The sequence below is a fragment of the Rissa tridactyla genome, chromosome 6, assembly GCF_028500815.1.
Source record: "Rissa tridactyla isolate bRisTri1 chromosome 6, bRisTri1.patW.cur.20221130, whole genome shotgun sequence".
Classification (NCBI taxonomy): Eukaryota; Metazoa; Chordata; class Aves; order Charadriiformes; family Laridae; genus Rissa; species Rissa tridactyla.
Genome location: NC_071471.1, coordinates 51,262,933 through 51,286,844, shown reverse-complemented (window position 1 = coordinate 51,286,844; position 23,912 = coordinate 51,262,933). Strand labels below are relative to the sequence as shown.

The 23,912-nt window shown below is 45.4% G+C and overlaps 1 protein-coding gene across 6 annotated transcripts in view; it reads right to left on the bottom strand.

Moving 5' to 3' along the window:
• Positions 1-249: 249 nt before the first annotated feature.
• GBF1 (golgi brefeldin A resistant guanine nucleotide exchange factor 1) overlaps positions 250-23,912 on the bottom strand; it is a 108,344-nt gene continuing 84,681 nt past the window's right edge. For 4 of the 6 annotated variants that reach the window (XM_054205810.1, XM_054205813.1, XM_054205814.1 and 1 more), the window contains 23 exons: positions 20,634-20,836; positions 20,074-20,197; positions 19,642-19,767; positions 18,959-19,041; positions 16,447-16,683; positions 15,529-15,622; positions 12,463-12,639; positions 11,902-11,966; positions 11,677-11,800; positions 11,023-11,094; positions 9,592-9,686; positions 8,992-9,145; positions 8,568-8,790; positions 6,724-6,887; positions 6,192-6,438; positions 5,608-5,807; positions 4,667-4,817; positions 4,168-4,298; positions 3,704-3,805; positions 2,999-3,112; positions 2,581-2,758; positions 2,261-2,398; positions 250-1,911 (listed from right to left, as the gene is read on the bottom strand). In XM_054205810.1, the coding sequence (XP_054061785.1) occupies positions 1,625-1,911; positions 2,261-2,398; positions 2,581-2,758; positions 2,999-3,112; positions 3,704-3,805; positions 4,168-4,298; positions 4,667-4,817; positions 5,608-5,807; positions 6,192-6,438; positions 6,724-6,887; positions 8,568-8,790; positions 8,992-9,145; positions 9,592-9,686; positions 11,023-11,094; positions 11,677-11,800; positions 11,902-11,966; positions 12,463-12,639; positions 15,529-15,622; positions 16,447-16,683; positions 18,959-19,041; positions 19,642-19,767; positions 20,074-20,197; positions 20,634-20,836 (3,489 nt within the window). In that variant the 3' untranslated portion in view covers positions 250-1,624. The remainder of the gene's footprint in view (positions 1,912-2,260; positions 2,399-2,580; positions 2,759-2,998; positions 3,113-3,703; positions 3,806-4,167; positions 4,299-4,666; positions 4,818-5,607; positions 5,808-6,191; positions 6,439-6,723; positions 6,888-8,567; positions 8,791-8,991; positions 9,146-9,591; positions 9,687-11,022; positions 11,095-11,676; positions 11,801-11,901; positions 11,967-12,462; positions 12,640-15,528; positions 15,623-16,446; positions 16,684-18,958; positions 19,042-19,641; positions 19,768-20,073; positions 20,198-20,633; positions 20,837-23,912) is intronic. The other 2 variants (XM_054205811.1, XM_054205815.1) reach the window with 1 other exon arrangement.

The following is a 23,912-nucleotide window of genomic DNA, read 5'->3' as shown; positions in this document are numbered from 1 at the left end:
GCTCTGCTTTGCCCGTGATGCGAATAATTTCTGCTTAGCCCCTTGACGGCCAACCTCCACTGCAGCCCCCCCCCCAAGTTAGGGCAAGTCCCTCCGTGCTCCCCACAGGCAAGAGCACTCTGTTGGAGGATCCTGAGGTATGGAGCCGGGGGGCTGGTACCTGGGCACAGCACCTTGACAACTAAACTCCTCTCTTCCCAAAGCTCTGAGCTGCAGAACCATGACAGAAAAGGAGCGCAACACTGGAGCATTCATTTACAGGATGTATTTATTACACTGTAAAAAGTCCATTGGATTTGTAGCCATTTACTCTATATGTACACTGGTTGTACTCCCACCCCAACCGCAGGTTCCTCTCAGTACAGTATACACTGGCTTGGAGTCATGCCCATGCCCCTCCCAGTCACCAGTGGGATTTCTGAGATTGGTATTATTGAGAATTTAGACAACTAATGGAGAGAGGAGGAAGAACGGAGATGCAGCGCTTGCCAGGCAGCCAGCTTTGCTCTGGGCATGAGGGGGTGGAAGAGCAGGACATCCTTGCTGCAAGGCAGAAGCACAAGAGTGACTACCAGGGCCTCAGCTGGAGGGGTGTTCTAGATGAGGAGGTGGTGGGCTCCCAACAACTAGAAGATGCAGAAGGGTGCAATCTCTGCAGAGCTTCCAAGAGAAAGCACAGCAGACTTGCTGGGCGTCTGTCAGCAGGTGCCACAGATTCCCACATCTTCTCTAGCTGAAGAGGATGTTCTCCTAAGGAATAGGGCTGGACACCAAGAGGCCAACGTAGCGAGTGGTGGACAAGACAGGGAGTGGCCCCCCAGGCGCTGTTTGAGAGATGGCCACAATGCTCTGCTCTCAGCTTGCAGGACTCTGCATTTCCTTCTCATCTCCTCAACTAGGCAGAGCCTTCTCAGTTTGCTCTCTCCAACCAGAAAGCCTCATTACATTTACGGGAGGAGGGAGGAAAGCGGTGCTGCCCCTACCAAACTCCCCAGCTGCCTCCTCCCTATCTGGCATGGGGATTGCTGTGATCCGTGTTGCAGAAGGAAAGCATGTGGCTACAGCAGACAAGAAGCCCTGTGTAGCAAGCTGAGTGCTGCACTGTAAGCAATCCACATTTCTACACAAAATTCTCAACCTGCTGAACCCAGGCGTGCCCAGAGCCCAAACAAAGCAGTGCAACCAGAAGCATGGGCAGGAAAGCTAAGGAATGGCTGGGGAATTGTCCAGGGAGTGGACTGAATAGTCTGAGACACAGTCCTGTACTGTAGCCCCTCTCTGGTGTGACATCAAAGACTTTTCCCTCTTCACCAGATGAACTGGTGGCAGCTTGGTCCCAGGCTGCTGGGTGTGGGCATTGCCTGGCCCCTGAGATTGTGAAGGAGAGTGGTCAGTGGAACTGGGTACCCCCTCCGAGAAGACAGGGATTTCTAGGCGGATTTCTAGATGGTTGCCACAGGAAGGGAGCAGAATGTGATGTGCTCCAGGGGAATTGTGGCAGCAGCCCTTCAGCTCAGGTTAGCATCATCTTCTAAAACAAACACGCCCCGCTACCAGAGAACATTCGGCCAGCATCCTCCACCCACACAGCTTCCTCAGCAGACAGTTCTCAGACACCCTCAAACTAATTGACTTCAGAGGTTGTCAAGGGGTCAGTGGGCCGTGGAGTAGCTAAGAGGGGCACAGGAGAGGTGGCTTCAATTAGGGCTGGGTTGAGAATGATTGGCAGAGTCATAGGTGGCACCCCAACCTGCAGGGGAGAGGCAAGAGGCTGCAGGATGAGTGGCGGCTGTGCTGTCGCAGGAGGTATGTCTGTAACGGGGCTTGTCTTTGTAGGAGCTGAGGCTGGGAAAGAAGGAGAGGCAGAGGTGCTGATGGTGGGTGAGGCAGGTGCAGCGGCTCGCTCAGACTCTGGAAAAAGGAAAAGACAAAATACATCCTTACACATGCCCTGACACAGTCATCTTTCAGCTGAAAGCTAAGCAGGACTGAGGATCAACTCAGGGGCCTCTTCAGGTTTGCCCCTTCCACATACGTTCCTACGACACCCTGAGGAGCAGGTGCTGATCACAGGCATTCTGCCCCAACCTCTGCCCACCCCAATAACCTCAGCAAGAAGGCCACAACCTATCCATTTGGAAGCACAACAGTTCCACAACACCAGAGGCCTGGTCACTGTAGACCACACTAAACCAAGGAAAAGCAGATCCACGCCACCATGCTGGGAAGATGATTCCCGAGAGAAGAAAATGGGACTCACCACTGGCACCCAGTTCACAGGGCTTCTCCAAAGGAGCCAGGTGGGTGCCTGGTCTCACATCCCCCACAGGAGAAGAGGGCAGGGCAGACACTATTGATTTCTGATGCTGCTGCTCCACTGGTATGCTGGGGACAGGATCTAGGAAAACAAAACAAGCGGTGAGTCCACACACCAGTTTGCTCTCTCCTTTTGCCAACCTCCAGCAGCCTCCTGCAACTATCATTTCATCAGTATCTGGGCACTATGGCTGCTGGGTACTGGACAAGGTGCAAGCACTGGGTCCAAGACCTGTTTTCTTAAGGTTTCTCAGCTCCTCGTACCTTGGATGACCGCCTGTTTGAAGAGCTCATCCCGCAGCCTAGGTAAGAAACAGTCAATCCGTTCCCAGGTGATCTCCCAGAGATCTGAGTATCCCGTCCGTGAATCAGCACTGTGAAATATTCCAGCCGTATCCATTACAAGCAGCATATTCTTCAGAGACTCTGGGATGGCCTCCAGCTGTAACCAGAGACACTCCTCAGGACACAGAGAATGGACATATAGTAATGAACACAATCTCAAAACAGCTGATGGGCTGCCTTGGAAACAGCAGCCAAGGGGAGAGACCATGGAACAAAATGGTTTGGGAAGGATTAAAAGTGTAAAAAAACCCCAGCAAACCAAACCAAAACACGTTTCAAGTTTAGAATGTTAAAAGCGATGAATGGTTGTTCAAAGCACTTCAGCAGCATCACTTACCAGTAAGTCACTGGAGCCAGCATGCATGTATTTGTCCATAAAGTCCAGGATTGTCAGCCACAGGGCAGCAAAGGTGGTCAGTGAGAGCAGCGGGGAGAGATGCTGTAGGAATACCTACAACAAAAAACACGACTACTGTCAACAAGTAGTACCAGAACTGCTGCTCATAGCTTGATAAGCCAGTCTTGCAAATCTGGAATTCCCCCTCCTTGTGGCAGACTAGGAGCGTGCACAGGCCCGGCCTGAGGACACCAGCAGCCTCCACTCTTCTGAGCTGCATATATAGAGGAGTCAATCTTGTCTCCTTTGCATGAGGCCACTGCACGCTGCGTCACCATGTCTTCCAACCCTTCCAGATTCTCTGCTTTAGGTCAGTACTATCGCTTTGTGACATGCATCATTTCACCACTAGAACAGGCCATCTTCAACTAATGTCGGGTGAAATACTTTTCTCTCCATCCTTCATAAAGTCACAAACTCATTCCTGACAACTTTTCTGAAGGTCAGGATCATGTAGACAATTCTGGAAAGAAGGCACGTCCCAACAGCAGAAGGTGGTGGAAAAGCCCAGCACTCAAGACAGTCAAACTAGCAAAGTGACATCTATCCAGATCAGAGATCCTGAGAAGCTAATACAGCAAACAGTTTGGTTTTCTTGAAGCACACAGTTTCCCCTGAGCTTTCAAGCAGCAGAAGCGTGCTCACCTTGGAGAGTAGCGTTGAGGCTCTCATCCTAGTTTCTTCCATCCCACCAACATCAGCTGGGCTGATGTTCTCGAGTAGCTTGGTTAGCAGAGGGAACAGCACCTGTAGGATCAGACACACTGATATGTCAGAGCTGAAAAATGACTGATGAGATTTGCATAGTCAGCCTTACAGGAAGGAGCTGGCTTTTGCGACTGGTGGCTTCTAGGCAGAGAGCATGGGAGAAACAATGGGAAGTGGAAATGAGTGAATTAATTTCCATACTCCAAGAGGCTCTGTCAGAAGCCTAAGCAAAGAGAAACCTTTCCCAGGATCAGAGTAGGGGATGCCATGTCTGTTGTGGTGAACAAGTTGCTCAAGAAGACAGTACTGAAGTAGGACATCATTCTGACACTCCTGCACACAGCTTTGCTCTTCATGACAATGCTGTTCTGCCTACATGCCCAGCCCAGCCAGGAGGTTACCTTGTTGAAACAGGACTCCCATTCCAGGGCATCCAGAGCCTGCAGGTCATGTACCAGAAGGGCCCGCTGCAAGTAAGTGAGTGCCTGCATCCGTACCTGGCGTCGGGCATCACAGCACAGCCAGGCAATACCTGCAAGAGAGGGATTCAGGGCAAAGCCCACAGGGAAAGTGTCATACCCCTGCTTCCCCAGTCTAGGATGGAAAGTCTAATGAAGGTCAAACACTTTCTGGGCAAAAAAGTAGAAAAAAAACCCTCAAAAAATCGAAAAAAGATTATACTTGTTCCAGACCACAGACTGGGAATCTACTGTCAGGTCCAGAAGCAAGCTGGCACCTAACTCATGCTAAAGATAACCTTTCAAGATCCAATCCAAGCGGATCCTAAAAACAACCTCTGCCTGCTTTCTGCAGTTAGTTCTTGGCTCCTCAACTTTCCTGAATACTGGCATTATTTTGAAAGCGTCTCTGCTCAGTCTCATCACAAGAGGATGGCTTTACCCTGTAGCAAAGGACACCAGCAGTTGGACCACAGTGTTCGGGAATCTGCTTCGATTTTCCTCCCTATTGTCTCTAGATGGCGTTGCTCCTCTGCCCAGGAGCTGTAGATGGTGGCCGCTCGTGTGTGCAAGGTGTGCATGAGGTCCAGGAGCTGCAAGTCAAACATCACATTAAGCAACACACAGGAGTTAAATTTTTGAAGCAACCCTGGTCTCTGCTCTTCCCCAAACCAATGCTATAAGGCTCACAGCTACTCAAGCCCGCTTCCTGTACGTACATAACCACGTATAGCTATAGAGACGGTGTCAGGCCCTGCTGTCTGTGCCCTAGTGATTCAGCTGTCCAGGGATAACTCTGCAATTTTTTTTATTAAAAAAAAAAAAGCAGTAAGCACAAGCAGAACTCCCTCAGGACAGCTCTGTATGGGCAAATGACAGCATTCTAGTCACTTTAGTACTGAACTGAGGCCCAACAGCCTGGCAGTCTGCAGGCTTGTGCCTTCACACCTTTGAAGTACCAGCTGGAGACAGAAATGACTCCCTCATCCCAGTCCTCTGTACTTGAAATCCCAGTGCCTCAGCCCACAGGGCTTTCCCCTCTCCACAAGCTTTGATTCCCCACTAATCCGTCATGAACCTCATGCCTCCAAATGCCCTTGATCCACATCCATCTTACCTATTACAGTGACTCACAGCTCCAGACCCCACCGTCCTTGCTTATCAGAGGACTTCTCTCTCCGCTGCTATTCTGCTTTTGCCTGTTCAAATTGCAGTCTTCCTCTTTCACTGCAGAGCCACACACTGCCACCAGAGCCACCCTCTGCCAGCCAGGGCCCACTAACCCAGGATGCAGTCCCCCCTTGCCCCATGAAGAATCCCAGTGACTCCCTAGCAAAGCCCTGCATATGGGAAAGGAGAGGAGGAAATCCTTGCTATACTTACGTCCTGACTAACCTGTAAAGACACAGTGTGGTAGCTGGCAGGGATGCTCTCATCCTCGTCCTCATCACTGTGTGTGTGCGCCTGGTGCTGGCTCAAGACCCGTGATCGCCGTGTGGAGCTCTCCTTTGGCTTTTTTTTTAACCGACTGGATTTACTGTCATACCTGTGGCTCTTCCCCCTCTTCTCCTGGGACTTGTAACCTAGAAAGGCAGCAACATACCATATACACACCACAAAATTTTCTTCCTTTCAACACACAGAGCAGCCACCTTTTGATATCCCTAGTGGAGGGCCCTGTCCTGTGAAATGGCAAGTACCCGCTTGAAGAAGTACCCAGCACCCCTCAGGAACAGCCTTCAGCAACAGCTGATACTGCTACCTCCACATCAGATCCAGACCTCCCCTCCATCCCAAAGAGAGGGATAAGAATAAGGTCTCTGCTGCCAGCAGGAGCCAGGACGCTTTTCTCCCAGCAGACCATTGTCTGGGGGTTGGGGACTTGTTCCCTGACAGTATACCCCACACTTCTTGCTGACTGGCTACACCAACCCCAATCCTGATTGTCAAACCAAGGGCCATCTTACCGCCATTCAGGCTTGCCTCCACAAAGATACGGATGGTTTTGACACAGAGCTCAAAGTTCTCAGGTGTGACATGGGCAGCATCTCGCACAATGAAGGACAAGGACTCTACGCACTTCATGAGAGACTTCGTGTCATGTGGGCCCAAATCCAGCCCCACAGTCAGGCTGTACTGGTTGACAAGAGGAGATGGCCCCAGCCTGCTGAGCCCAGCTGTGGATCTGGAGGTGTCGATGTCATCTTTCCCCACCTGCAGGGCACAGCAAGAGGGTAGCACAACAAGCACACACTGAAAGGGCCTTTCTTCTGAAGCCAGCAGGTAATGTTTCTGTAGGATCCATTTCCCTTTCTTCCTCATTTGCCTCCAAGCTTTCTCCTCTCCATCTGCATCTCCTCCCCAGCCTCCCTTTACACTGTCACCTCCTCTTAGCTCTCGTTACTACTGTCTTATTCTTTCTCTCCCTACCACACCTTCTGCCCACAACCATGCTAGGAGTAGTCTTCTTCAGGCACCAGAAACCCGTTGGCTACTCACCACTAGCCAGCCACTGTTCACGACATCCACATCTGTCACCGAGCGATGCATCTTGCCTGGCTTCCCGTGGTCTGTGTACACCTCTGAATCAGAGGTGTAGCCACGGTCCAGGCTCATGTCACTTGGATGACAGGAGGAGGAGACCTCGCTGTCCGACTGAGCACCTTCAAGACAAAAGGCATGGGGTTTAGATCAAAGCCAAGTCAAGAACTTGGAAGAGTAGCTGTGGATAAGGGAGAAGCAATCCAGATTTAGTCAGATCAGCATCAGCTAGGAACCATCAGTGGGCCCTGAAAGAAACTGAGACAGGCCTCTCCTCCTGTGAGAGGAAGAACAACTATGACAGGAGCACGCACAGGAGACAACAGGAAACACAGATCTTTGACACTGTTTCTCCCCTGTAGGTATGTTTGGCTTTTCCCTTCAAAGGGAAGGGGCTTTCCACCCTCTGCTATGTCACTTGTCAAGCTCACTGTGGATTTTAAAGGGCAGGAAGTCCAATGCTTTGACTCTGGGGGAAGAATCAGATGTATCACACACTTTAAGAACAACTGGAGGTGTTAGGTTCAGCCAAGACAACTCCAAAAAAAAGCACAACATGCAATGACATGACTCATGTTGGGCCTCTAGGGTCATTCAGCTCCACACTAATACTGGTAAAGTCTCTCTCATGAACAGCAATCTACATTAGCATGTTCCACACCTGTGAGATCTACCTTCCCAAGCTTTAGGATAACCTTAAATTTCACATGTCCCAAGCACAGAAATCTTAGAAAGGGCCAAATTTAAGCTACTAATATAATGTTATTTAGAAGCCAAAATTCATTTTCTCAATAATTCAACATTATCTAGAAGCTCACCAGCAGAGAGAGAGATTTGCTGTGAACACAGTGCACCATTTTCAGAAGCAGGTAAAGAGAGCTAACATTCTGATGTGCAAGGTGCCACAGTCAAGTAGTTTGCTCAATCAGCAAAGACAAAAGCACTTAAAAAAAACCAAACCAAACAAAACAAAACAAAAAAAGAGAGATGGGAGAAAGCCCAGCATTAGCCCAGAAGGCAAAGGCCAGAGGGGTTTTGCAAAGTCAGGTTTCTCCCATCTGTCTATAGCACAAAGCATCAGGACGTAGCAAGGAAGCTCTAGAAAAGCAAAGAGGAAAACAAAGGCTTCTGGAAGAGTCTTTCCTTGCTGTTTGCTTTAAAAGTCTGAAGCTGTCAGCCTCAAATACACTGCCAGCTGGCTAAAGCAAAACAGGAACAGTCTGCTGAAAAGACTGTCTTTCTAACACGGTCAAGAAAAGTGGGAAATAGTGGGTTGGTCTTGTGGGAATGGTTCGGGCACTCTGAACACAAATGGATTTGGAAACAGATTTTTTAAGAACAACTCCCTTTATGGGATCCTTAAAATGGGGACAGAAAGGAATCAGTCCCACAAAGGAAGCAAGTATGACAGGAACAACAGCTGAGTTTACATTACACACCCAGATGAGAGATTAAGGCTATATTACCCAAGGCACCAGAGCACAACCAGCAGAAAATGCTCCTTGGGTAGAGCAAAGACCTTCTACAGCTGCTACAACTGATATCAGTTTTCCTTCCACTGCTCCCCCAGGGACTAGCACCTGGACTACTGCTCACTGAGTAGGAAGAGATGGCAAAGTAGAGACAGGGACAGACCATGGGGTAGGAGTGAACAGCAGGTGCTGGTCTTTAATCTTGCTAATGTAGTTTAATATCAGCTTTGTTTTCTTGCAGCCCCCTTTGCTAATTGAAAAGCTTGAGGAAGCAGCTGCTTATCTGGCAGGCAGGCATCAGATTTCCTAGCAAAAGCTGGCCTGTCTTACCTGTGTCATTATCTGCCCTTGCTGTAACCTGCAGGGCTGCAGGCGGCTTCACCCCAGACCCAATACACTCCAGGAGGGTGAAGAGTGTGTACCAGTCATCCCCGGAGTGAATGTTAGCAGCATTGGTCTTCAGGAGTTCATGAAGGCCATAGGCAACCTCATGGCTAACTCTGGACAGCACATTTGGCTTCATCATGAGCAGGATACGTAATGAGAGGAGAACCTGGCCAGAGAAGGAGACAAGAATATCAGATCCTAGTATTTACACTCCATTCTCCATTTATTTAGAGCTACTTACAACTGCTGTTTATTGTTACGTGAAGCACAGACAGGTTAAATGTGGGTTCATCCAACAGCAATTGGCTTCCTGTGGTGGCAGGTGTAGCCACAAAACCCCAGTAACTGACTTACAAAAAACCTTTACCTGCGCACTGATTTCTTCCCGACGAAGGAGCCGAATCGCCAGTCTCAGCAGCCCCACCACTGCCCTCTCCACCAAGAAGCAGAACTCCACCGCATGGACACAGAGATGATAGAGATGGTCTCGGACAGTTTGCCAGACACAGGTCACACGGTCCCTAGCCACAACAGGGAGGAGGGAAAGGGTAGGATGAAAGGAGATGAGACATGCAGGATCCAGCTACCTCTCCCAGAACTCTAGAGAACCCAGTATTTCTTCATTTCAATGCAAAACTCCAGCCAGGAGATACAAGAACATACACATAGAAACAACAAAGCCATCAATTTTCTTATTTACTTCATTACTTGCGAAGCAATCAGGTGGGAGAATTCTCCCTCCAGAGTTTATGTTCTCCAAGTCTCAAGATATGGAGCAATAATTCGTGCGTGAATAGCCCCTCTGTTTGCACATGCAAGAGTGGAATTGCTAAGCCCTGAAATTACAGCCACATGCTGCTTCAGCTGGCAAATCAAGCACATAAGGAACTCATTCCCTGCACCCAGGCCGCAGCTGCAGTAAAGCAGGGACATTTACAATGAATCTGCATGTATTTCAAGGTCATACCTATTCTCTAGCACAATCCTCAGAAGCATCTCCAAGCAGAAGGCAGCATCCTCTTCATCATATGTCTCTTCATCAGGAGTCACAGAGATTAGAGCCTAGAAAAGCAAGGAAATGTTTGTGAATCACAAGTCCCCAAAACTGGGGGACCAACAAGTAAGGACCAACAGAATGCTTTGAGTCTGTGCAAAACTGCACTCTACTGTCCAGTGAGGTCATGCGTAGTCTATCAAAAATGCACTGGATAAAGGTCAAGCTAAATATATGGAAAATTATTTTTTTTTATTATTATGCAAGATGCAATATGAACTTAAAAGATGTTAAACTCTGACAAAGTCTCTCAGATGGAAAGGAATTCTGAAAGCCAGCAGCTTCTTGCTAAGAGTATGTGAAGCACAGAAAAGACAGACATACTTAGGAATGACTACAAATACTGTAACTATTCCTCTTAAGCCATTAGCTTGCATACGAAGGGAAAATTCTTGACATAGAGATAAGAGGAAAATGTTCCCCGGAACTGAGACGGCAGACAAAAACTGTGTCACGGCTGGTCCATGTGGGCCAGCAACATAGTGGTCTTTGTCTGATACAAACAGCAAGTTCTGCTTTAGCTGTTTTAAGTATTGTTCTTTGAGGTTTACTCACTTAACTTTACTTTGAAACTCAATACCTATTCTTCTGAACCTCTGCAGCAAGCCTTAATAAACAAACCCTTCCTCAACATGCTCCCTATTGATGAAGCCAGTGAATTGCAATTACAGCAGCCTGAAGGGAAAGGCACTTGCGCTTTAAGGAGCCATGAAATGGGACAACATGCACTGCCAGCCCACGCAGCATCCCTGCAAGGGTTGCACGATTTGCTTTTGGAAATGGTGATCAGCAGCCAGATTCACAGCCAGACACACCCTGGAGTGGTCTCAAACTCACACTAGCCTGAGAAGCCACTACCAGAACCAGGTAAGTAACCATCCTGGGAGATGAGCTTCTCTAGGATAGCGAGTACAGCCTTATTAGGTCTCCCACAGCAGCCAGGTACCACACTACCTAGGGGCACACAGTCAAATATTTCTGTACGGCTCTTGCCTCTGAAGCAGCCTTTTAGAATGTTCTCATTAGGCACCCAGCAAACCAGAAAAGATGAAAAAGTATAACCTTAAGGTCCTAACACAGAGCTACACATATTTTCAAACACTTACCATGACCTCCTCAAGGTTTTTAGAACGCATTCCACAATTTAATGACTTCCTCTACTACTAAAGCAATTGTGGCTGCCAGCACAGAAGTTACATGTAACGACTGAACTAATGACCAGTTTCATTTCCCAAGTAGGTCCAAGACCTCCTTTGGGGACAGAGGAGCTAGGCAAGTATACAGCATGTATCCACGATCATGCATAGCACACTAGTTCTATCACCAGTCCAATCTCTCTCTCACCTTCATGAGTTCCTGGAGGGATTCAAGTTGGAGGAATTTGCTTTCCGTGATCAACTTCTCGGGATCACATTGCTGCAAAAGACAGAAAAGAGGACTATGCATCTGGGGGATGGGGAAGGCATACAAACAGATCCTCCAGAAACAAAGCTCATTCCCGGGAAAGATACAGATAGTGGCTTTACCTGGAGGAAAACTCCTGCCAGCTAGTTCATTCCTTTAACATCTATTACCTTTTACAGACCTGATCTGTGCTAGACAGATTTTAACAGATAACTCCTCTATCCATACACTGCTGAAAACCCATGTTCATCTTTTGTTGGCACCCTACACCTTAACACTGTCTTGGAAAAGATTAGTCATTTGAGAATTTGTTAATTTGTCTTCAATTACTGGACTGTGATGCCAAGGGTAGATCCCAGCCTCTTGCAGGAAACCGTTCCTGTTTTCATGTGTTACTACATTTGTGCGTAACAGCACATAAGACCCTTTAGCTGTAAATGCAGATATGCTCCTCCATAGTTTCTTACAATTCCCAAGTCCTCTGGAACCTGCAATATTGCTTAGAAGCATGCATATTTATGCTTCTGTTGCCTGTTATCCACATAGTACTGTCACCATGAACAAAAGCAGGTTCTTTTACAGCCCGTAAGTTACCTTTATGCATTCCAAAGCCATTCGCTTTGCCTCTTGTGTCTCTGTAGATGGCCCTCTCATACCAGATTGCTCCGTCCCACTGAGGGTGAGCCAACTAACAAAACTCAGGACTGTAGATTCACCACTGCAAATCGGAAGACAACAGCATCAGTGAGAAAACAAGAAATCATGTTATCCTCCAGCTTTGGTACAAAAGGGACTGCCTGGGCCATCTACACCGCTCACCGGTTAGATGGTGTCTCCTCACGTTGCAGATAGATTTTGCCATTAGGATCCACAAAGTCTTCGACCTGGAACACAGACCAGAACATGTATATGATCAATTGTCTACTTCTTTGTAGCCTTCCCCTACAACCCTGTAATGTTTCACTTGGCAATGAAACACTACACCCAACCGCCCATGCGTACCCCAGCTCTTCACCCTCTCACCCCTTCAGTAAAGCGTCACCCCCATCTGGCCATACCAATGCCATGCTCTAATACTTCATGCCTATAAGCATGTTCCTCTTCTGCACAATATTCAAAATCTGTTCAAGTAAAATGAATGCTGGGATTTCTCAAATCCAAAAAAAAGTAAAATGAGAAAAAAACCCCAAAGCCCTATGACAGAAGCTGGAGCCTGCACATAACCCAAACACTACACTTTTGCAGGCTTTCTAGCTCTGTACATACTTCACCCAAGCCAGGCTTTTGCAAGAGAGCTCCCCTCCTCTTTGAACTGGTTCCATGAAAAGCCAGCTTCCCACTCCCCTACTCTTCAATTACCCATGGGCCGGCTATTATTACCTCCACCATGGCCTTGGGCAGCAGCTCTGCTCGGAAAAGCTGTAGCATGGCCTCCATGATGTTTTTCCAGCCCTCCCGCAGAATGTCACCATGGCGATGGGCCAAGTGAAACACAGTCTTTGCTGCAATATGGGCCTTGGAATTACTTCCAAAAACAGTGGGCAGGTTCTCAATAGACTGCAGGAAAGAAGAGTGGGTGGCAATCAGTCAGCAAGAGATGTTTTCTTTTCAACACAAATTAGGGCAGACTGTTCAGAACTGGTTGCGGGAAAGACAACAATTCTATATACGATGCTTGGATAACTCCTCAGCTCATATTCACTTCGCACAAAAACAAGGACAAGATGGCTTACCTGATACAAGCTGAACCACTGAACCACCTCGACATAAGCTCTCCAAGAGCAACAACAATACAGAACATTTTGAAAGTGCTTGCTGAAAACTCACTAACACAAATTTATTCTGCTATGGGAACTCAATCCAGGATCAAAGCCTTGTACAAAAAGTACCATGTCTCCTCTAGAAGCAGCAATTACTCCGCTTTACTGTTAGAGAAGGAAACTATGGCCAAAAGCATTACCGACTTGCAAAGCTACTCCTACCACTATTTAACAGCAAGATTCAAAGTAAGAGTGATGTATCCTGACATACAGCCTCTGCCAATAATTGCTGGATCACAATTCCTCATAATCTGTTCAACAAACTCACAGCTTTTCAAAATACAAGAAGAGTGATAAGTCATTTAAACGAACCAAGCGTGTGCTGCCAAAACAAGAAAAAACACAGCAACCATGTGAGCTAGTACCAGACACTATAACATGCTCCATGTTTCTGGAGGTATTTAAGCTCATTGCAATGTTCCTTTTGCCAAGAGATGGGCTTTGCCATTCTCTTGCTTACATGGACAAAACCCATACTTACTGCTTCACGAAGAAAGGAGAGAGGACAGGAGATAGGACGGACTGAAAACGTGTCTCTTCCGATCTCAGACACGAAGTTCAGAAAAACTAGCTCGTGCTTCAGCCAGACTGCTGGCAAAACTATTATCAAAATGTGTCTTTGATATAGAGGTGAAGTCCATCAGAATTGCCTATCTGGAAGTCCAGCAGAAGTGTGACAAGCAATTTCTTTTTATCATTGTTGCTATGGGGAAACCACATGAATACATACATCACTCAAGCCTCAGAGTGCAAACACCAATACACCTGGTTTTGCACTGTGGTAACAAGCCACAAGCACTGAATTAAAACACACAGGGGTTTTGCTACTACTTATACACTGAGTCAGTGTGAGTCTTAACTATGGTTCAAGAAGCGGGGCACCCGCTCTTCTTAAATCACTTAATCTCCCTCCATGTTCCTTTCCATTCCTCTTCCTTCAACCAAAGCAGCCATGCACAGCAATTCCAGTGCTTGGAGAGGATGCCTGATCACCAGGATGACGTGACCTGGTAAGTGACTAGCAGCTAAGTGACACTTGATGTTCTTCCTTTGCTTTCTAACAGTTGCTCTTTGTTTTGTCTCCTCAGCCCCTGAAGACAGCCCCTTCTCCACTTCCACCAGACTGTCTCTCAAATATTTGTTCAGTTGTCATATTGTCTCCAAGCCTTAGAGGAATTTAGGACAGCAGAAAGTAATTGGTGTACTTGGAATCTGGCCAACGATAAGAACTCACAGCCTTCTTCAAATCCAGAAATCCATGATTCTACGTCATCACCAAAAGACATGCTTGCTTAATTTACACAGGCCTCAGACTGCTCCAGATTCCAGTCTCACAACTAGATGGGATGCAGCTGGCAACAGTTAGTGCCTCTGAGGGCTTAGTCTAGTTGCTTCTACTGTGTAAATCTGTGTCAAACAGTTGTTTCACGGCAGACATTCCTCTGCTCTTGTTATCTATTGGTAGTCGCAAGGTCTGGTATGCCTGGAGAGGATCAAGCATTTCATCTTTACTGTTGTGAGCTGTGGAGGAAGAGGGAATCTAAAGCAACCCCACCGCTTGGGATTTCTTTGTCTTTAATAGTCAACCTGGTACTTTGTCACCAGGCTACCAGAGTCCAAGTGATACAAAACACCCAGTCCAAACAATTCCATTTCCCCTGCACCCTAATTCCATTCTCTGGATTAATTTGCAGGACTTGTTCACCTTCTGCTATCCCTTCAAGGGATTTGAAAAAAAATCACCTGTCTTGGCCTTTTTACTCCCATGCTTTCAGTCTTGAATGACCTCGTTTCCCTATTTTGTATGTCTGGCAATTCTATTTTGCTCCCTGTGAGTCTTGCACTGGTTCTCAGAGCAATGCTGTGAGATTCTTTGTGAGTTCTGACCTTTTAAATGAGTTGCTGTTGTCTTCTCCTTAGCACAAAGCATGGTCTACCACACACTGTCTTTCAAACACCTTGGGGAAAAACAGGCTGATGCCACAACACACAAAGAGATTTGGGCAAAAGAAGCTTACACCAACCACTGTACCTTGAATTTAGTCAATTTCTCACAGTACAATCCATGGAAACTGTCTTTAGGGCTTGCCAACAGTGGGCCCAACAGTCAATCTTATTACCAGGCTCCACGCGCCAACCGACAATTCAAAGCATTTGTTTTTCTAACCCCTTTATGCTGAGTGGCTGCGCAGCCCCTTACACTCTGGAAAAACAGCTCACAAAACAGCCCCTCTTGGCACCGCATAAGCCCTATAATTAAATATGCAATAGCTGAAATGCATAAGCTTGCTTGGTATCATGGATGATCACTGTCTTGATCACAGTGAAATTTAAGTCTCGTCAGATCAAGTAGGTGGAATAAACCCTTCTACACCACGGCATTTTGCTCTGCAAAAAACTGCCACTTGTGAGTGAGCAGAAGGAACTTTGCATATTTGAACCTGTCCTGTGGAAGTCCTGCTTCACAACACACTTCTCATTGCTTCCTCCAGAAAACTCTGGGCAGAGGCTGGTAGATATCTACAGATACTGTGATAATGAAAATAAGCAAATATTACTGCTTAACAGAGGAAGAGAGCTCCAATATACTAAAAGCCATTCTCCTTTCCCCGCCTTACAAACTTACCTCGCTGCTGAGGGCTGTAAACTTGCAGAGAGAAATTATGAGATTGTCAAACACATCACTAAGGCCATAGTGAGCAGAAATCATTGCACATTTCCTGGGGAAAGATGAAAACAGAAAACAATGTAATAAGTCATCACAGACAAGTCTGTCTACAGGACAGCAAATCTGAGAGCCTCTCTGTTGACACTTTAGACCTTCCTCTCCACCCACTCATAATGAATGCTGATGCATAGAAGTCTACTCTTATCCCTCAAATAATCTCAATCCTCATCCACAGATCCTAATATCTGCCTGTGCTGATGCAAGGATCACTTTTAAGAAGTGAGTCTAAACAGTGACCGCTTGCACCTGAGCCAATATACCTAATCTTCTGTCCTGACACAAGAGAGAGCTGCTGAGCTTGGTGGTAGTGTTGAAGGTCTAGTTTCCAAGAGATCATGGCTACAGCAGTATATTAACAGAGCTTTAAAACTATGCTTAAGGCATCTTTTGGTCTGGATTTAAGCATGACCAAAGATCATTCCAATACAGTTTCTCACAGATAGCAAGTTTTTTGAATATTGGTCATCTGGGAAAGAAAAAAAAAGAAAAAATATCCCCTGTCCCATTCAGCCACAGCCATGGCCTCATACATGTGAGAGGTTTTGTTCATATACAGGGATTTTTGCCAGCATCACTGTGCAAGTTAAGAGTGACTTCTTCCACTCACTTCTAGGTAGCAGAGCTATGTCAGTAGGCCTTTTAAATGTAACCAGGTTGGAGTTTAAAAATACATACTCTGGGCACTTTGATTTATTACGACACAACAGTCAAGCCAAACAGCAAGCAGCAACAAAGAGAGGCCATGTCTCTAGCAGGCGAAGAGGATACAATGGCTACACTTTAATTCTTCTGGGTCTTCATGAATGCAAGAGTTACCTGAAACCAGAGATAGCCTTCTGGATGATTGTTTCTTCTAAGCTCTTGTCAAAAACATAAGAAAGTGCTGCAATGGTTGGCCCCCATGTCATGGTGAAGAGATCATGGTCATAGCTTCCAGGAGGCACATGGAGAAATATTCCCTCATCAGTGGCACCACGATGTAGCAGGACATTCCAGATATAGTTTTCCTTCACCAGGCCCGTCTGTTCTTCTGGCATCACTATCTCATCATTTCTACAAGGGAGGAAGGCAGAAAGGTTGAATTTTTCATTCTGAGCCAAACCTAACATTTACACAGTGCCTTTCATTACATGGTCCCAAAGCTAAGCAATACCTACTCTAGAGTGATTTTGCCAGCTCCTGAAACATTCTATTTTCCTAGGCCTGCCTGCTTCCCCTGCCCCGCTTTGATATTCCGGATATAAAGTCTGGTGGCTCTCAGCCAGCACCCAGCAGCAACCATGTAAGGGTAGTATTGAAGAAGCAGCTACCTAACACTACAAGTGCAAAACACAACACATACTGCAGTTAAATGGTGGGAAATTTTGGACAGCACACTGGCATAGCTTCACCCCTCCCCCCATCCCAACTCTCACCCCATTAGAGTGCTCTGCATATCTCGTTACTCCCAGCTAAAAATAATATTAAATTGTTATACCACTGCAGTCAATGGTAGGCATGAGTACCTTTGTATAAGAATAATGTAAATATTCATATTATGTCAAAATCAAGTATCAGAAAGCCAAGTAGTACAAAATTAAAGACAAAAAAAGAAACCAAATGTGCGATGGGTGATTCATAACCAGGATACCACAGCTCCTTACTCTAACTGGATTAAAGCTATACAATAATAAAACAATTATGATTTATGCCAAGTAGTACTTGCAATCCCAGATTAAAATATATTAAGCCTAAATACATACTCCCTAGACTCGGGTAACATTGCACAAGAGGTAACCCTCCGCAGATCACCAACTAATTGAACAAGAGTCTCAAGTCTACTAAGAACAGCAGATTGCAGCCAATCTGAAAATTAGAAGTCTTTCTGCAACAATAAAAAAAAAATCATAACATATTTGAGTTGCCAAAGAAGCAATTTTCACATGCTAACAACAACTATAAAAAACCCTCTTGATTTCTGCATACTATGTAAGCTCCTCTCAGTTTCAGGTCCCCACATTTTGACAAGAGCGATCATTACTGAGATTATATAGAAAAATACGTTTGCAGTCAATAGCATGTGGTTTTTTTTTTTCTAAGAACCCATACTTGATCAATATTAAGAGAAGCAAGTGAATGGGCTTACTTGGAAAGTCTCAGGAAATGAAATTGTGCTCAAAAGTGAAATGCTGTCATCCTGAAGACATCAGGCACTACTCTGTACAGATCACAGTCTGATTTATTTCCCCCCTAATAATACAAAAAACCCAAACAGTTCCTTAATCTCAACTATGACACTGGGTCAATCTCTCTGAGATGGAATAATACCAAAATGATACACCGATTGTTTTAGCCACAGTACATACTGAAAAAGCTGAAGTATCTGGTGAAGGCAGGATAAAGGGGAATAGACTGGGACAGAGGTACTAGTTAACTGAAAGATATGAGGATATTCTCAGGGTACTACCAAAAACATTAAGAACACCCTCAGGGAAGAGAGGCCAATCAAAACCAGAGCTCTATTTGAAAGCTAGAGCTACCTCTTGAAGAATTTCTAGATATTTAGTACAGGCAGCATCCCCACCGTCCCAGAGAAGGCTCAAAAGGGAAGGTCAGCCTAATCACACTGCCCTGCTTCCAGCCCAAGCCACTGTCTGCCACCGCAGACTGAAACCAGCTGAAAGTCAGAGTCACATCCTGTCTCCTCAGAGATGTAATCCTCTCAGCTTCAAATTGGCTGGGCCTGAATTTACTGATAGGCTAGATTTCTGAGCTGTTATTAAAGGTCCTTGCCCAGAGCTACTCTGTGCACAAAACTGCCTCAGCCACCAGGAATTCTCCTCAAATACCAGTCAGTGTGCCAAGAGCTTCAGGGGTGGCAGAAGAGATTGACGCAGACAGCAGCCTCATATGAAGAGCTCAAAAGCAGAACATATGAAACTGAGACCTGAACACGTTATGTCAGCTAGAGATACTATCTCTAGCACTACATAAAATGTTCTAGAGAAGCCTAAAGGTCTGGTCTGGAGAACGGAGCCTTCTTAGATACAGCATGTCACATGTGCCGGTCCTGCTCAGCCATTCTTTTGCATGTTGACAGAAGTAATGTATTTTTTAACTTTAGCTTAAGCTCTGTGGATTAAAATACCATGGCAAGAATCCAAAGATACAAATCCAGTGCAATCACTGTGACAGGCTTGTTACCACTGCCCCACGTGGAGCTGGAAGTTGGTCTAAGGCAAACAGGCACATGATCGGCGAGTCTCTTTACGTACTCTCCAGAGGTCTCACAGATCAAACAACTCTAGTTTGCTCTCTGCATACAAGGAGATGACAGGTTGATTCTTACTTGATGGCATGGTACATGTCTTCCAATATGTCCTGTTCAAAGTCTTTGCCTCCATTCACACCTTTCAGGTTCTTCCGAAACTCCTGAAAAAAATTATACTACCGTTAGCTCCTAATACCTCCAGCTTTAGCTGCTTGTCTAGGATCAATACTTCACTTGTTTTTCATGGGACTAGAAGGAGATTTTCCTGCATTCTTCAGCGTGCAGCCTCAAAGTTCAAAGACTAAATGTTATTATTAGTGGCAGTAGTGCGCAGTAACCCCTGTCCCTGCTGACAAGGAAAGAACAGAGACACAACACAACACATGCTTAGCTGAGGCTGGACATCAGAATGACAGGTCCGTACCACTGCACTGACACTCACAGAACTTGAACTCTCCAGAAGCCCACAGCAGTTCAAGAATCTTCTCATTCTTACTATGTCTTAGCATACAGTTTGCTCACACACACACAAGTCTCTTGATGAACATGGCAAGTTGTCTGCTAAGCTCATATTTCTTCAGACTGCCCCTTGCCCACAGTTACCCTTCTCCAACCGTACTCAACTTCAGCGCTGCACACCAGCTTATTGTGTACATGAGTGATGAATGCCAGGGAAAAAAGAAAATGCCACCGAGATGAAAACAGGTACTAGATTGCTATTAAAACCAGAGAACACAGGTGCCTACACTGATAACACCTACCTCCAGAGTCATTGGGACATTCTGCTTGCGGACATTGTGGTTATGCTGGTCAGTGTTCAGCATAATAACTGCATAGGCCAGGGCAAAGCAGGCATCACTATTAGCAAATGGGGACCCATTTGATTTCTGAAAGGCAAACGTATGCACAAATTAGTCCTACAGGAACAGCGATATCAGTGACGCAAGACAGCCATTTTCCTGCCCACAGTACTGAATCATCCCTGGGAAAAAACAAAAATCCCAGGCTCTGGCTCCAGCTTCCAAAAAGCACCCCTGAAATCTATGCACTGCTGCCACCTCCAACAAAACAACAGCTGTTGCCTGCAGGGCACAGAGAGCTTATATAGATAGTTTGAACAGACACATCCATCATAGCAAGCAGAAGCATAATAAAGAACACAGTTTTGAGCTTTCTGCCCACCAAGTACACACCCTCCAATGTTCTGTGAAGGCTTCCAACAGTCTCTGGATTACGGGTGCCTCTCCTGGTAATCTGAAGGCTTCTAGATAAAGTCGTAAGGCTTCATCCAACCTTAAACCTTGGAAGCTGAAAGTCCTGCAAGAAGAATGAAATGCAATGAGAAACTGAAACAACTGACTGCTGCCTTGTTTGTTTCAGCATCAGAATAACAGATTTCACAGAGGACAAACAGTAAAGAGTGGGGGGGGGGTGAGGAGAGAAGAAACATACCATGAACAGGCAAAAAACAATAAGAGAGTCAACAATCCTACAGGTGATTTTGCATGTTATAATGTCTCCAGTCTTCCCAGAGACTGGTCCCACTGAAAGAAGCTCAAATATCATACTATTATATGTATCTAAGGTGTTACCATATGCAAGAGATGCACAGAATTAAAGCACGGTGGTACACAGAGAACCAAGCGATACAAATCCAGTGCCTCCAGGAACTACTATTCTACTGCTTTTTTTTAATCACTGAACTTTTAACTTTCACCCCTTTCTGATTAAAGAGATACAGAAAGACTCTCACCCAACAAAGCTTTCCAGCAAGTCTATGTTCTTACGGTCGCTCACAAATTCCCCAATCATCTTCTTGTCCAGGCGAGGATTTTCCCGTAGCCACCTGGCTATCTCATTGTTGTCAATGGGGGTGGCAAGAAGGTTCTTCTCCTGCAGAAACTGTATCCCTTTCTTTGGCTTTTGGTTGAACTGCTCTGTGCCGGTTATCAGGAGCTGAAGGAGACATTCTGATAATTACAAGCTTGAAGTGCATTTCTTACTTTAGATTGTTCTTGGCATTTGAACCAAAAGCAAAGGAGAATAGAGATCAACCTCAGCAGGATCAAATTTATTGTGCTGTGTAATCTGGCATGAAGGCTAACCAAGGCCAGAAAACCTGCATTCATCACAAGGATTCATTATCAAATACTACTGGACAGAGCAAGCATGAGCTGCTGTCTTTGAAAAGCTTTGACATTTCACTGAGCAATTAGCTCTGCTACTTCAAATGCCTCACCTGATCTATTATGTAAACAGAGCAGACGAAGGTCTCTGATGAACCCCAGATATGTGGCAAGATCAACTCTACCCAGTTAAAACAGCAGTGCTGCTCCATGCCCTCTTCTGTCTGCTTTGGCTCCAGCCTCTTATACTCTACCTCACTGCCAGGAGACATGCAGCAAGAATCCTTGGCACGTATTCAGCAGGTGCAAGGAAGAAGTGCTGCAAAAGCTTAAACTAAGAACCAGAAAACATTCTGCTAGTGAGACATAGTTCCAGGAACATCTGATATTCCAGCATGACAAGGCTATCTGTAGGCTGGGAAGAGCAGATGCGTTTTACATTTTGATGTAAATGGAGAGCGTACCAAGAGGCCCATAGTAGAAATTAATAGTCTAGCCTCCTGTTCTGGTGTGTTTATTCCCAGGTTTGCTTTATCATAAGGATGATGGACAAGATTGCCTTGATTGCTACAAAGCCATTCTTTGTCTAGATGTCTGTTTCTTTGAACCTCACTAATCCAAGTTATAGTCTAACAGTACAGCTTTTCCATTCCCTAAGTGGTTCCAGTCTAGGTCTAGTGTTGACAAAGGTGCTCCACGCTGATGACTTGTATTTATCTGCTGTTGTGTGTCAAGCATCAGATAGCTTTTTTAGTTTTGCCCTGCTTGATTTTTATTTTATGAAACTAGACTGTGCCACAGTCACAGCATAATGAAATGCCCGACTAAGAAAGGGTTAACTGAATGTTCTTGGTGGTGTTCAAAAAAACTAAAAGCACAAACAACTGTATGAACTTTACTAAGGCACCAGAATAAATGTCAGTTCCCTGTTAGCTCCTATCACGATCAAACTGCTAGCAATGACCTAGTGAACTAAATTCGTGACCATCATGATTACTAGCTCCCCTGGGTTTCTCAGTACCTCATAAGCCACCAGCCCTCTGTTCTCTCCTTCCCCTGCCTGCGTGAACATCTTCAAATTGCAATGAAACACAGACCTTGAAATAGCATGGAGCGCACGAGGACCCAGTGAGGGCATAACAAAATAATAACCATATGCTGCCCAAGTGTAACAGGCCTGAAGGGACTGTATGACGCTAGCAGCATTTCTGTTCAGCTGTAAATCCTGTAACCCAAGCCCTAGGGTATTCTGTGGACTGGTTATACTTCTTAAGACTACCTGAAAGGAGACCAGACTGCTGGCAGTTTGCACTGCATTTATAATCCTGTCAGTCCTATGCTCTTGAGCTCCTGGTCATTGCCTTTGAAAAAAAAAAAAAAAAAAAGAAAACTTTCCATTTGATGCATAATTTGTTTTCTGCTTTTACTTAGCTTTTTTCCTCCTTCCAGCACTGGTAATGTTTAGTACTTCAGAGGTTACAGGAAGCAGAACATGCTGCTGACACGTCAGCATCAACATTACTTAACATGAACGTTTTGTGTGCCCTGTTTACATGCTCAGGATGAAATCATTAGCAGATTTAGGGTCAGGAAAGGATTTTCCCTGGGGAAATTAGGAGAGATTTATGAACATCTTTCTGCCCTCTGCTGCAGCACAAAGCACTTCCCCTTTTCTTAGGGCCACCTGGAACTTTCTTTAAGGAACTCTCAGCCACTGGCAATGATCTTGATTTCTTCTAACCTTGTTTTCCAGCACAGGAAAGCTGGAGTATTATCAGAGGTTTTCACTTAGAGCAGTGGAAGCACTATGCAAGCTCCCTTCTCAACAAAGGACTTTCACACAAAGTCCATCAGCAAAGCTGCCATGAAAGCTGTAATTAATGCAAAGCAAAGGGTTACAAATGAAACAGTAACTAAATCAATATTAATTTCTTAGAAATTAGCTAATGTGAAAACTTGGTGGTTGCTTTGAAGACTATGCTGACAATCACTTCCCCCCACTGTCCTTGTGGCTTGGGAAGCCAATTAACATTATCCCACTGCAGCACTGTCTTGTAGGTAAAGAACCAAGTTCCTAAGTACTGCAGCAGATTTCCTAGAGAGAAACCAATGCCTTAAATTACATTCAGATCCAGAGACTGACAATGCAGATCACAAGGCACAGATTAGTATGGCAATAGAAAGAGATCTGTTGTACTTCCTTCAGTATTTTTGTTTAAGTAAGTTTAAACAAATATGACCACCACTCCCTTATAATAATGTAAAATAAAACCACTTATGCTGGAGAGGGAAGTCACAAGCCTTTTAGTCAGGTACAAATCAAAAATCTTTCTCTCTATCACCAATGAATTGTTCAAAGACATTAACAGCTTCTTCCAGTATATCATCTGGCTTCTTACTCCACAATGACTACGGCCACTCACATTTCATCCAGAATATGTGTCATTTTCATACTGAAATTTAGTAATCTCTCACTTCCTAAATAACCTAGCTCTGTCATGTATATGTTGTGCAGAGAGAACGAAATCCGTACAAAGAACATCTGTGAATGAAAAACACCCCCAAAAAAAGCAGTCCCACGTAACCCTTAGGGACTTTAGGTATATTCTTCCACTGTCTCTGGAGGTGAACAAGCAGGCCAGAATCTGATGCTTGACACACAACAGCCGATAAATACAAGTCATCAGCATGGAGCACCTTTGTCAACACTAGACCTAGACTGGAACCACTTAGGGAATGGAAAAGCTGTACTGTTAGACTATAACTTGGATTAATGAGGTTCAAAGAAACGGACATCTAGACAAAGAATGGCTTTGCAGCAATCAAGACAATCTTGTCCGTCATCCTTATGATAAAGCAAACCTGGGAATAAACACACCAGAACAGGAGGCTAGACTATTAATTTC